Source organism: Salvelinus namaycush, chromosome 29 (genome assembly GCF_016432855.1).
Source record: "Salvelinus namaycush isolate Seneca chromosome 29, SaNama_1.0, whole genome shotgun sequence".
Taxonomy (NCBI): Eukaryota; Metazoa; Chordata; class Actinopteri; order Salmoniformes; family Salmonidae; genus Salvelinus; species Salvelinus namaycush.
The window spans coordinates 5,961,244-5,975,677 of record NC_052335.1 but is presented as its reverse complement, the minus strand read 5'-3'; the positions used below and the strand labels follow the sequence as shown (position 1 = coordinate 5,975,677).

The window sequence follows — 14,434 nt, the reverse complement described above, 5'->3', positions numbered from 1 at the left end:
CGACAGAATTCAGAACATGGGCCGTTCTTACAGTGTTCTCCCTGTACACCAAGTCGGAATCGTAGGATAAATAAAGGGGGCATATAAGCAGACAATGAAAGCTCTTACAATATTCAATGATTACATTTCTCTAAAACAGGTTATAGGCTACATTTGCACCACCAAGTCAGAACAGGAGGCGAAATTTAGAGCGGTAAATAGAACAAATTATTAGGGTGAGGCACATGGGCTACTAACATCTTACTACACAACATACACTTAGTATTACTTTCTTAGCTACAGTATACATATCTCCCTGGCATATTACATAATTTATGCAGCAGCATACAATATATTTTTGGACTAACCTTGTTGTGCTGTGCTCACTTGAAAAGGAAGGTGGCGCGGCGGTCGTTCATGGGCAAATTTTGTCATCAAAGTCTGGCATTCTCTGGATTTATGGTGCTTTAAAAACAACTGGGAACTCTGAAAAAAACAAGGTTGAATCATAATGACGTAATTGATCTTCAGGTCATAGCTCTAGAAAGATGCCAGATTTACAATTCCGAGTTGGATGACCGTTCAAAACATATTTCCCCAGTCGGAGCTTGTTAATTCCCGAGTGGCTCCTGAGTGGTGCAGCAGTCTAAGGCACTACATCTCAGTGCTAGAGGCGTCACTATAGACCCTGGTTTGATTCCAGGCTGTATCACAACTGGCTGTGATTGGGAGTCCCATAGGGCGGCGCACAATTGGCCCAGCGTCGTCCGGGTTAGGGTTTTGCCGGGGTAGGTCGTCATTGTAAATAAGAATATGTTCTTAACTGACTTGCCTACTTAAATAAAGGTTAAATTAAAAAAATATTAAATCCCGACTTCCCAGTTGTCTTGAGCTCACTGAAGACAAGTTTTCGCAGTTCCGAGTTAACAGTTGTTTTGAGCACGGGACAAATCATGCTTCATTGACAGCATGGCTAATGTTGAAACTTGGAAAAGAGCCCCTTAATCCCAGATTTGGGACCATACAGCCATTCCACGGAAAGCAGGCTAGTGATTGCTTTGTAATGCTTGCAGAGTTAGCCACTGTCACTGATTTCTTCCAAACCACTCATTGTTGAATTTGCGATTTCCAACTTGTTGTGTAATGTTTATGTCCAATGGCCGGTGAGCACCGGTGAGCACCGATACGTTTTATCTATAATTTCCCTTAATTATTTATCTTCATATGAGGATTAAAAACGATTTGCCAGTAGATTGTCGACTTGATTCATGATGATGACTGCTGGCTAAGATTTTGAAAGTATGACGTTGACATGATCAGTCCAATCAAAGCTACTGTACATATAAAGTGATTTGACATCATCTTATCTGTGGCCATTGATCTTGAGCCTTCTTGGATGGGCACTTCTAATGTAACTCTATGACAGCACCCAAGGGGCTAGAATTTTCTAGCTCTACCCTTAGACTTGGCGGTGACGTAGCGTCCCCATGAGTGACAGAACACTGAGCCAATCACGGCGCAACACTCCATATTTTCTGCTGGCTTGCCCCACCACCACAGAAAGCACTGAGCTAGGCTGAAACACCTGCATTTTGGAGCTGCCTTACTCAAGAAAACAAAAAAGAGACCATGTTTGTATGAGGCTTCATTAACTCAATTATATATATTTTTTTACATTGTTGGCAAACTGATATGTGACACGTATTAATGCAAAAATAACATGCAAAACAGGCAAGGCCAAAAAAATGTATATATATATTTTTTGTTGCTAAAAATGTGAGGCTCAAATGAGTAAAACACTTCGCTTGATACTGTTATCTATAAGCAAAGTCGACATTAGAATGCAGTTTACTAAAACCACCTATGAGCGAATTTTTCTAAAGCGCTTTTGTACGCCTAAAGTTGTTTTCAAATTATCAGTTCTAGCGCGTTGATAGGTTTTATGGGAAAAGGGTGTCTCCATAATAACCAATCTAACGCCTTGATCACACCGACAGTGCCTTTGCATTTTGGTACAGCGGAAGTACATTAATTTCCAATGGAACGCTGCATTTGCCTTGCAGCATTGCATTGCAGAGGCAGTTGAAGTGCTTTCTGTGTGATGCATACATTGGATTCATGGAACGTAGGGTACAGCCCCCTAGGGTAACCATCCCCCCCTCTAATTCACATTAAAACCACAAGATGTCACCAAATTATTTCCCCAACACTTTCCCTGGCTGCCACTGCTCTTGCTCAACAAAAAATGTCCTCTGTGTCTTCATAACTTACTTTTGGAGATATTTCAACAAAAACGATTTTGTGGTAAATTGATAAAAAAATATTAACATTTAAAAAAGTTGTAGATTTATTCCAATGATGTTAAATCTATAATAGTTTTGTAAATATACAAGTAGGAAAGCCTTAAGATAAATAATCCACTTGTTTAGAGAGAGAAATATTAGTAATATGTTGGATGAGTTTGTAGCAACTTCACTAGCAGTAAACGCACGCCAGCTAGCTAGTTAGCATAAGCTGCTCGGGGTGCTAGCTAGGAACCTTACTACCAGATTGTCTGAGCTAAAATATATTAAAAAGATAATGTAACTTAATTGCAGTTGTAAATGTTTCCACTAGTGACTGATAGCTTCACAGTTAATGTTACTTTATAGCCTTTGAGCTATTTTACACTGCATTTTATGTAATATAGCTAGCTATGTTTTTAAGAGAGAGCTTTTCAATTGGCATCTCTCCCCCTGTTTTCAGTCACAGGTGGGGACTGGAATCAGGTGTGAGCAGTGCAGGAGGTGGGCTCATGAGTTGTGCTCCAATTTTACTGCGGGATACTTTTACTTTTTACTTTTATTAGTGACCTATGTAGAAATGAGAGTTAGAGCATAAGATGGTTGCTACCTCAATGTTACACTGGGTTAATTAGTGACGTTATTGTTTTGTCATTTTAAAAACTGCTGGGATTTTTAAATCTTGCATTATTCAAGTAATATTTAGTGCAGTTGTACATCATGGATTGTATGGAAAAGGACCAACAAAGAAAATGTATGTGCAAGTGAGTTAAAAATAGGGACTTTACATCAAATCTCCTCATAGTGCAGATATTAATGGTGACATGTGCAACACCATTTCCCGCCCATATTTTATTTAAATAATTACAATAAGACAACTAGACACAATTGGGTGAAACCCTATGCCATAATCTTCTACCGGGATAACTGGCATGGGCCCTTTTTTCTAAAAATAACATTTCATGAAATAACAAAAAAAAAGTGTAAACTGTAGCCATTTATTTCCCTTTAAAGTTAATTCGCCTAAGCATGATCTTCATCCAAATACAATTTTTTTGCCCCAAACGTTGCTTTTTTGCGTCAGCAACAAGACATTGTTCTTAGGGGGGGCTAGTTACCCTGTAGTACCCTATGCTTCAAACTGTATGTGTAGAAGGCTTGGCAGAAATGGTAACAGAAGGTGAATGTTGACATTTTGTTTTTCACATATCCAGATAATGCTGCTTACCATTTTGCGCCATAACGCTATCGGTGTGATCGAGGCATAAATAGCCTAGCTAAAACTAGTAAAAAGTTGTCACGACATTCACACATGCTGCTCTGTCTCCGTGACTCAGCAGCCTCAACTGCAGCACTCTCTCATGCCTTAATCACACCTACAGAGTCATTGCACAAAATGGTACGCAGAATCATCTGGATATTTGTGCAACAAAAGTTCAACTTCTGCTACCGTTTCTGTCAAGCCTGTGCATACCAGTTTGACGGATACGTTCGAAAAATCCAAGGTGTGCACCACACAGAACGCACTGCCTCTGTAACACAATGCTGCAAGGCAAATGCAGCATTGAATTGGAAATTAATGTAATTCTGGTGTACCAAAATGCAACGACCCTGTCGGTGTGATCCCACACCCCTCCGGCCCTCCCCACCATTCACTCACTCCTCCTCCCCACCATTCACTCACTCACTTCCTCACTCAGTAACAGCCTGCTCAATGCCTGATAGTCCACAGCAGCAGGTCACAGTGAAATATACAGTAGCAGTCTAAAGTTTGGACACACCTACTCATTCAAAGGTTTTTCTTAATTTTTTATTGTCGAATAATAGTGAAGACATCAAAACTATGAAATGACACATATGGAATCATGTAGTAACCAAAAAAGTGTTAAACAAATCAAAATATATTTTATAGCCACCCTTTGCCTTGATGATAGCTTTGCACACTCTTGGCATTCTCTCAACCAGCTTCATGAGGTAGTCACCTGGATTGCATTTCAATTAACAGGTGTGCCTTATTAAAAGTTAATTTGTGGAATTTCTTTCCATCTTAATGCGTTTGAGCCAATCAGTTGTGTTGTGACAAGGTAGGGGTGGTATACAGAAGATAGCCCTATTTGGTAAACGACCAAGTCCATATCATGGCAAGAACAGCTCATATAAGCAAAGAGAAATGACAGTGTATCGTTACTTTAAGACATGAAGGTCAGTCAATCTGGAAAATGTCAAGAACTTTGAAAGTTTCTTCAAGTGCAGTCGCAAAAACCATCAAGCGCTATGATGAAACTCACTCTCATGAGGACCACCACAGGAAAGGAAGTCCCAGAGTTACCTCTCCTGCAGAGGATAAGATCATTAGAGTTACCAGCCTCAGAAATTGCAATACAAGTAAATGCTTCACAGAGTTCAAGTAACAGACACATCTCAACATCAACTGTTCACAGGAGACTGTTTGAATCAGGCCTTCATGGTCGAATTGCTGCAAAGAAACCACTACGAAAGGACACCGATAATAAGAAGAGACTAGCTTGGGCCAAGAAACATGAGCAATGGACATTAGACTGGTGGAAATCTGTCCTTTGGTCTGATGAGTCCAAATTTGAGATTTTTGGTTCCAACCGTTGTGTCTTTGTGAGACGCAGAGTTGGTGAACGGATGATCTCTGCATGTGTGGTTCCCACTGTGAAGCATGGAGGAGGAGGTGTGATGGTGTGGGGTTCTTTGCTGATGATACTGTCAGTGACTTATTTAGAATTCAAGGCACACTTAACCAGCATGGCTACAACAGCATTCTGCAGGGATACTCCATACCATCTGGTTGGCGCTTAGTGGGACTATCATTTGTTTTTCAACAGGACAATGACCCAACACATCTACAGGCTGTGTAAGGGCTATTTGAACAAGAAGGAGGGTGATGGAGTGCTGCATCAGATGACCTAGCCTCCACAGTCACCCGACCTCAACCCAATTAAGATGGTTTGGGATGATTTGGACTGCAGAGTGAAGGAAAAGCAGCCAACAAGTGCTCAGCATATGTAGGAACTCCTTCAAGACTGTTGGAAAAGCATTCCAGGCGAAGCTGGTTGAGAGAATGGCAAGAGTATGCAAAGCTGTCATCAAGGCAAAGGGTGGCTACTTTGAAGAATATAAAATATATTTTGATTTGTTTAACACTCTTTTTTGATTACTACATGATTTCATATGTGTTATTTCATAGTTTTGATATCTTCACTATTACTCTACAATGTAGAAAATAGTAAAAATAAAGAAAAACCCTTGAATGAGTAGGTGTGTTCAAACTTTTGACTGGTACTGTATATTTTTTTTAAGAGAATTGTCAAGGCAGCCACCGTAACATTTAGAAATAGCCCAAAAACCCGCCACCCGCAACCAATAGATTTTCACCAACGACATCTGGGAAAATGTGAACATACAGTAGAAACACTGCTGTCGCAGCAGGAGTTTCAGCCGTTCTTCATAACTCAGTGGTTTCAGCACCACTGATGTAATCCTTTAAGATGGATACGCGACTGCAGCTGAGACGCATACCATATGGTGGAAATGTCATCTTCCGTGTCTCAAAAACAGATCTGGCTCCCAATTAGTTTTCTTTAGAGGCACAGAGTAGGGTAGATAATTTAGCAATTTAGTATTCAACCAAAAAACATTATGATGCTCTCTTAGATACATTATGGGTGCGTTTGGAAATTCACTCTGGCTATCTACTCAGATTTCAGAGCACTCTCGTCTGAGTGTGCCAGAGCGCAGAATAACCGATGAATTAAAGAACGCACAACACCCGATGAATATGGCCAGTGTCAGTAAACTCTGCAAAAAAGCGTAATTAAATTGTTGCCAACAGCATAATTACAGTCCCCAGTGCTCTAGATTACATGAAAACAGCCTAACCAGCTATGCTAGGGCGAGTAAAATGATCAGAGTGAGGTTCTCTCATTTGTGTCTGGAAGTAGCTAGCAAGCTAGCCCGCTTTAACCAGTTAGCTTCGCTGCTTGACTGCACTTGTGAGGTCAGAACGCTTGGGTCAACCCTACTCCTCGGCTAGAGCGTCCAGTGTAGAGTGCGCTCTGAACGCTCATTTATAAATGCCCAGAGCGCACTATTGCACTCCAGAGGGAATTTACCAATGCACCCTTAATTATATTTTCCCATACTGTACCATATTTATTGATTATGCGTGTACAATAGCTTTGGTCCAGTTTTTCGCAAATACTCATTAAATTGTTGCTCGTGGTTGTAGTAAATGATCCTCTAATTACACAATTTGCATTTGTTTACATTGTGAACTAGCTAGAGTTTCTGCTAGATAGCTTATTGATTTCATTAAATCTTAGTACAATAACCAGTGGTGTATAGTCGAGGCCATATGCAACCAAAATCAACTTTTCTCTCATTATTTCAATTCACAAGATAGAATGAATGCGATTATTGAGCTTGGACGCTGCCATGGGACGTGACGCAACGCAAGCGCAACACAGGCAGTATAGCAGCTTTCATTGATATCAAAGGAAGAATTTACTCTGGCAATGCCGGACGCCCGATGGTTATCGTGTAACAGGGCTGTAAAACTGCTAGACTGCACCCTGCGGGGAAGAGTAACAACATTCCCTGAACTTGTGAATAGTCTGTTTTGATGCATTTTCTCAACTTCACCACAGAGTGTCAGTAAAACTGACTACGGTCAGACTTGATCATTGATGAGGCCAAGAGTTCCTGGAAGCAGGATCAGCAGAATGCTGAGGTATGTGGAAAAACCTGCAGCTCATGCAGAACAGCACAGAACTCCTGCCTTTGTATTAACAACCATGGCTCGGTTCCAAATCTGCCCCTAGCACCTACCTACCCGGCTAACCCTTCCCCGGGGCACTTCATGTATACTGAACAAAAATATAAACGCAACATGCAACATTTTTAAAGATTTGACTGAGTTACAGTTCATATATGGAAATCAGTCAATTGAAATACATTCACTAATGAATGAATTTCACATAACTGGGAATACAGATACGGTATGCATCTGTTGGTCACATACCTTAAGAAAAAGGTCAGGCCGTGGATCAGAAAACCAGTCAGTATCTGGTGTGACCACCATTTGCCTCATGCAGCGCGACATATCTCCTTTGCATAGAGTTGATCAGGTTGTTAATTGTGGCCTGTGGAATGTTGTCCCACTCCTCTTCAATGGCTGTACGAAGTTGCTGGATATTGGCGGGAACTGGAACACGCTGTTGTACACATCAATCCAGGGCATCCCAAAAATGCTCAATGGGTGACATGTCTGGTGAGTATGCAGGCCATGGAAGAACTGGGACATTTTCAGCTTCCAGGAATTGTGTACATCTCCTTGCGACATGGGGCCGTGCAACATCATGCGGCGATGGCGGCGGATGAATGGCATGACAGTGGGCCTCAGGATCTCGTCCCGGTATCTCTGTGCATTCAAATTGCCATCGACAAAATGCAATTGTGTTCGTTGTCCGTAGCTTATGCATGCCCATACCATAACCGCACCGCCACCACGGGGCACTGTGTTCAATGTTGACACCAAATCCTTCGTCCACACAACGCTATACACGTGGTCTGCGGTCGTGAGGCCGGTTGGACGTACTGCCAAATTCTCTAAAACGACATTGGAGGTGGCTTATAGTAGAGAAATGAACATTCAATTCTCTGGCAACAGCTCTGGTGGACATTCCTTCAGTCAGCATGCAAATTGCATGCTCCCACAACACTTGAGACATCTGTAGCATTGTATTGTGTGACAAAACGGCACATTCTAGAGTGGCCTTTTATGGTCCTCAGCACAAGGTGCACCTGTGTAATGATCATGCTGTTTAATCAGTTTCTTGATATGCCACACCTGTCAGGTGGATGGATTATCTTGACAAAGGAGAAATGCTCACTAACAGGGATGAAATACACATTTGTGCACCAAATTTGTGAGAAATAAGCTTTTGTGCATATGGAACATTTCTGGGATCTTTTATTTCAGCTCATGAAACATGGGACCAACACTTTACATGTTGTGTTTATATTTTTGTTCAGTATCTAAAAGGATTGCTCAGGTAGCCTATAGGTGAGTAATCTTTCTCACCAGTATTGACAAGCAATAAACTATTGCCTAATCTCATATCGACCCTTAAAGGAATAATCCACTCAAAACCAATATTTTGGTATTTTTGGGGGACTGTTCAGTCCCAAAATGTTTTAAATGTCAGCAATCAAGTTTTCAAGATATAGGACTTTCAAAAAGCAAATTGTAACTTGCCATGATGATACGTTTTGCATCATATATTATTTAATTTAGAAGAATCTCAAAGACACTTTAAAACAAGAATTACGTAATTTATCATTTATGGGCTGCATGGTAAGATATTAAACTCAGACTGTCTCAACTATCTGAGCACAGTCCTCCACCTCAAAATCCCTGGCTCGTCAGCATGCCCCAATGAAGCTGGTTTGAACGAGGGGGATGGTGGTCTCCTCCAGCAGGAGGGAAAGACCGGAGGACAGATCCGAAGCCATTGATCAAGGCACCCCATCCCCAGCCGCTCTCTGTAGAGTCTGTGGCACCAACCTGGGTGATGCCAGGGCGCCAGAAGCTCACTGCACATTAGTAACAGGAAAAGTTTAATAACCACTTGAGATCAGCGGCTCAATTTCAAAAAGCCTCCGCCACGTCTTATTTCAAATAAAAACAATACTGGGCACCGACGTCAGTTCAACGTCTAGTTTTGATTTACATTTGGTTGAGTTGTCAACTAATGTGAATTCACAGTAAATTTAGGTTGAAAGTTGGGTGAAAAAAATATCCAGGTTTCCACTGTGATTCAACGGCTTCACACAGATTTTTTTAGGGTTGAAATGACATGGAAACATTGATTCCACAAGTTTTTGCCCCGTGGGTAGTAATTATCCTTTCAGTTGTTTTAGCAAACCAACTGGCTTGTTGCTCTTCATGGATCAATATAACCAACACTTAATCAGATTACAAAATATAGAGTAGATACAAAAATAACAAAAATACCACTAAATCACTATTTGCTTTTTGAAAGTCCTATATCTTGAAAACTTGATTGCTGACATGCAAAACATTTTGGGACTATTATCAGCAGTGGACTAATGAAAAGAAATACCTAAATATAGTAGGAAGTGGAATGGGATTATTCCTTCAATCCCTATGCATTTGTGGAGATCTGAGGTGTTAGTATTATGCCAATAGCACCACCTTGCCCTTTGATAGGCTAGGTGGAAGTTTCACCATATTGCTTATACCAATAACTCAGATCTCTAGAAGTGCTTAGGGGTCAATTTACGATTGAGCCCATGTCTCCAGTATTATGCAAGCAATGTTTTTCACCACACTTATGACAAACACTCCAGGCTCATGTCAGGGGATCTATTCACTAGGAAACAAACAGGAAGGGACCTACCTGAATGTAAAAAAACATTTTCATTGCAAATGCAACATTTTGGACTAATGATTACACCCCAGGCCTAGAAAAGGAATGAAAAGTAAAAAATGGATTTGGGATGACCGTTTTATTGTGGGCCATTGAAATACATGGGTGTAAATATCAACAAAGAAAGGTCATGGTTGACGGACGCCTGTACATTACATTCTAACAAAGAAACTGATGGTCACGCTGGCGATTTTCATTTCAATGTGTTTCAGTATTCCAACAGAGACAGGCTCGCAGTGAATCAACGGTAGGGACACGTTTCTCTGCAAGGGGACAATCCATAAAAAAAGAAAGCAACTCATGACTAAAAGTTAAATTGGTTAACACTTTAAATCACACCTCTATCAAGGTCTACATCATTTCAATACAGCCATACAATACAAGTATACAAGATTATTTAATGGTTAGAAGGAATACAACCAAAAGTAGGGATGAATATGCAAACCAGAACTTTTTACAGAAAATACTATTTGAAGCGATGTGATGGTACAGTAAGTCTTGTCTGAGGGACCATCATATGGTAAGCGGATCTCAATAATTATCACAAATTGTCTTACTGAACATTTCCCAAAATAAGTGTACAATATGCACACTTGGAGAAATAGAAAATTAAAAGCTATGCAGTAGATATGAAGACCGGTCAGTGGAAATTCATTTAGTGGAAAAACAAACAGATTGCTCCCTCTCTCGCTCTTGCAGCTCCATTGTAGAAAGCATAGTCTCTGATGTTTGTCCGTGAGTTCAATATTTCTGGCAACAACATGATGCCACTATGAAGGGAGGAGAGAGAGGGGGATGGGAGGAGGGTTTATTATTTTTCAAGAGTGCCGCTGTACTTTAGTCAGCCTATCCAACAGGAGAAGGGGGGAGAATTTCAGTACCTTTTGAATTTCTTTAGTCTTTATTCTTCTCCCCCCCATTTATTTATTTCCTCAAAGGAAGTTGACGTGTGGTGTCATTGGGGGTGGGACTTGGGGCAGGTCGGAGGGCTCTCATTGGTTGTTTTTGGCTTTGGCGTGTGTGAGAATGTGAGACTTGAGGTTGGTTGACTGGGCAAACTTCTTATTGCAGCCGTCGAAGGGGCATACGTAGGGCCGGTCTCCGGTGTGGATACGAACGTGTGTGCGCAGGTTAAAGTCCAGCGAAAACCTCTTCCCACAGCCCTCAAAAGTACACTGCACACAGAAAAGAGACCATGGATGGACAACAAGAAACATTTATTAGGATATACAAATTATTAGTAAAAGTGTGTGCAGTTAAATTCAGTGCTCAACATGCATTAGTCTTTTTGTGTCAATGTCCTAGCAAAATGTATGCAAACCCTCAATGCAAGTTACGGGACTTATTTTAAATTTGTGAATAACCCCCACGGCAAAAATGTTACACTACAGTGTCAAACACAGAGTACTTGGGAGGGTTTCTCCTTTATGTGAGTGTGTGTCTGGGTATTGCACCTGGAAGGGTTTCTCCCCCGTGTGAACGAGTTGGTGGCGTTTGAGTTTAGAGCTCTCTACGAAGGCCTTGCCACACTCGGCACAGACGTGCACGCGAGGCCCGTGGGTGTGGAGATGCTTCCTCATCGCCGAGTTGTCCCTGAACATCTTAGTACAGCCCTGAGTGAGAGAGTTCCATTATTGAGCCATGTAGGACGCCTTACGGTTCAATGGGGACCAAGAAAACTGTCAAGTCGGGCATAGACTGAGAAAGAGACCGGGTAGGAAAGATACTGTTGGAAACTGACTACTTACTTTATGAGGGCAGGCTATCGTCCTGGGAGCGTCATCTTCTTTTATCTTCCTCGGCTTCATCCTGAGAAAACAGCAGATGTGGAGGTAACGTTTATCCTATTGCATTCACAGGAAACAGAACTCAAATAATGTTGCCCATATACAAAATCCAAGTAACCATGTTCAATTGCTAACCAAATAATATAAACCAGCACCCATGGAAGAGTTTCAGTATGGCTGAAACAGCCGGTTCCCTCCTTTCACTGTGTCCGGGTGCTCTGTGTCAGTGCGTGGGTTGAACTCTAGAACTTACCGCACTGGGCTCTGACCATAGGGACCCGCAGAGTTACTGAAGGGGCTAAGAACACAACATCCACACGGGAGTCAGAAAGAGCTCATCACTCCCTTTAGGAAGGAGATTAGGCTATATACCTCCAACATCTACGACAGGAAAGCTGCCACATCAAGCGCTACCTTCCAAGACTTGAGTAGCCAGGCTACACGAAGAGAGTCAAAAATCCTGGCATCTTGCTAAACACCACTTTCCGAGGTGTGCCACAATTATTTGTGTGTCAGAGCTTAGGCTATGCAATAGTTGTGTGTGTTTATTGTACATATCCTTGACGGACAGGTGAGTTTAGACAGACACTGACCTGGCGAACTCTGCCAGCTGTTTGGGGTCTGACAGGTCGATGCCAGGTATTCCTCCAGGGGGCAGCTTCTTCCCAGTCATGTATTCAGAGTAGTCCGGAGGGGAATTCTCCCCAATGATCTGTTCTTCAACAACCGACTCATGGTCGATGTCTTTTTTGTCATCTAGGATACAATGCAGGGACTTAACCGAAAATAGCCTTACAAGACCGGGGTACACCATTGCAGTTTGAAAACAGTCATGTTAACAACAATACTGCAGCAATATTTCTAGACAGTGTAGCTAGTCTGGCTGTGTTATTACCAAAAGTAAATACAATGTATACAATCATGCATCACCTTGATCCCCCTGCACCGTTTCCCAGCCAACATAATTCCTAACCCTGATGGTAGTCGCATATTTTTTTTTATTGTAGCCACATTATAATGGGTTTACTAGCACGCGAACGGGGGACTATAATTCTAATGTATCAATCATGCATAATCCAAATGCGGATAAACGTTGCTCATGCAATACTGGACAAGGCAAATTGCGTAGGGTCTTCGTTTTTAGGAACGTCTTACTGTGTTGGAAACTCGCTATCTGTAACTTGTAGAACATTTGTTAACAGTAACAGAGCTAAAAATATATATATTTTTAAGCTAGCTAACGTTAGCAGGTTATGCAGACGAAATGTGTGTGCATCAATGCGTGGGCGTAGACTAGAAATATTACTTATTTTGGCAAACAAATATATTTGTCCAGCCATTTAAATCTAACAGAACTCAACTGGTGCTAAATTACAGTGTTATTGACCTAGATAATCACGGCTGCAGCAAGCTAATTGTCCGCATAGCCAACGTTAGCCAGCTAGCTAGTTAACCTAGTTGAAAATAGCTAGCTAGCTACGCCATCGCGGCCTACTCTCTGGAGCCAACAGCGCGCTTGCTCCCCCAACCGCCGCCATCTTCGCCCCGCCGCTCTATCGCCATTTTTTCGGGCCGCCATACTGGTTCTCGGGGAACATGGCGGCGCCCATCAACATCTAAAAACATGGCCTCCCTTCAAAACAAAAACATTTCAATCTAACCGACAGGCAATTCTGCACCGAAAACAACTAAAAGTGATCCCGACCGTGGCCTGGTGAACTACCCGAGGAAATAGACTGGTGCAGAAGGACAACGCCCTGCAACAAGGCCCCTTGCACAGGCTAACAACCAAGCACGAACAATGCCGGGAGCGAGATACAATTTTCGAATTGATAGATTACATAGAACCGACCACTTACCCGACGCCCACATTGTAACAGAGAATTCCCCCTCCAGAGTCTTTATTTGCACCTGCTTCTGTTCCCATTTTCTACCGCTTGCTTCTGCAGCACCCAAATAGCTCTTTTTCCCCGCTTTCTTGCCACTGCCGCCTCCCCCTCTCTTCATCCGACCCACCGAGCTTTTCCCGGCCACAGTTACCAGAGTCTGTTCGATGTACTCGTCTTCGACGCCGGGTGCTGGGACGGGGATGAGGATTTGATCATCGTAACTTCCGTCCGCATGCATATCCGAATCATCCCCGCCAACAACCTCCTCTCTTGTCTGCACTAGGATCACTTCTTGATGGTGGTGGTGGTGGATCGAATTCGGGTCGTCTGATGCCAGCGGCTGAAGTGCTATCATCGGCTGGTCGTCATCATCATCGTCGTCTTCTTCCCCGACGACCGTAGTCTCTATAGTCTCCACTGGTATCGTTTCCACCTCTATCTCGTGCAACTCCACTATTTCGGCCGGCATTTCCGAGCCGTCCGCCTCAATATACAGCGTATCGCCGGATGCCATGTTGAATTCCGCCAGCTTGCTTCTCACGCACCCTGTGCTGTGTTCGTTTGCCCAACAAACACACCCCCTGTTCAGGTTCTCTCTCTCTCTCTACGATAACACAAATAGCTATCTAACTCAATTCCGTCCCACACCACCAATTCCCGTCGCCACTATGCTCTAAAAAAAATCACAAACATCGCGAGACTTCTGGAACAGTGTGTCTGGTGAGGGATATGCTTAGACCAAAAAATAAATGAATCACATATGAATTAATAAATGAATGGCTTGGTGAATATTTTCTAGGTTGCTAAAGACTTTGACCAACTCACTGCTATGCGTAATGCATCATAAGACTTAAATCGTTTTCTGAATGCAGAATATTACTATTTCATAGAGCGAGGTTTCCCAAACTCAGTCCTTGGGCGTGGAGTATGTTTTTTTTTTTTGCCCTAGCACTACACAGCTGATTAAAATAATCAAAGCTTTATGATGAGTTGGTTATTTGAATCAGCTGTGTTATGAT

The 14,434-nt window shown here is 42.2% G+C and overlaps 1 protein-coding gene across 3 annotated transcripts; it reads right to left on the bottom strand.

Annotated features, from left to right (window-relative positions):
- Positions 1-9,799: 9,799 nt before the first annotated feature.
- On the bottom strand, positions 9,800-14,074 carry LOC120024299 (transcriptional repressor protein YY1-like). 3 transcript variants are annotated; one of them, XM_038968508.1, is made up of 6 exons: positions 13,386-14,074; positions 12,120-12,282; positions 11,780-11,824; positions 11,488-11,548; positions 11,194-11,352; positions 9,800-10,914 (listed from the first exon to the last, which is right to left on the bottom strand). In XM_038968508.1, exons 1-6 carry the CDS (start codon positions 13,927-13,929, stop codon positions 10,732-10,734), a joined length of 1,155 nt encoding a protein of 384 aa, XP_038824436.1. In that variant the 5' UTR covers positions 13,930-14,074; the 3' UTR covers positions 9,800-10,731. The 3 variants fall into 3 exon arrangements, with proteins under 3 accessions (XP_038824436.1, XP_038824437.1, XP_038824438.1); XM_038968509.1 differs by having other exon boundaries at positions 12,120-12,270; XM_038968510.1 differs by lacking the exon at positions 11,780-11,824.
- Positions 14,075-14,434: the final 360 nt, after the last annotated feature.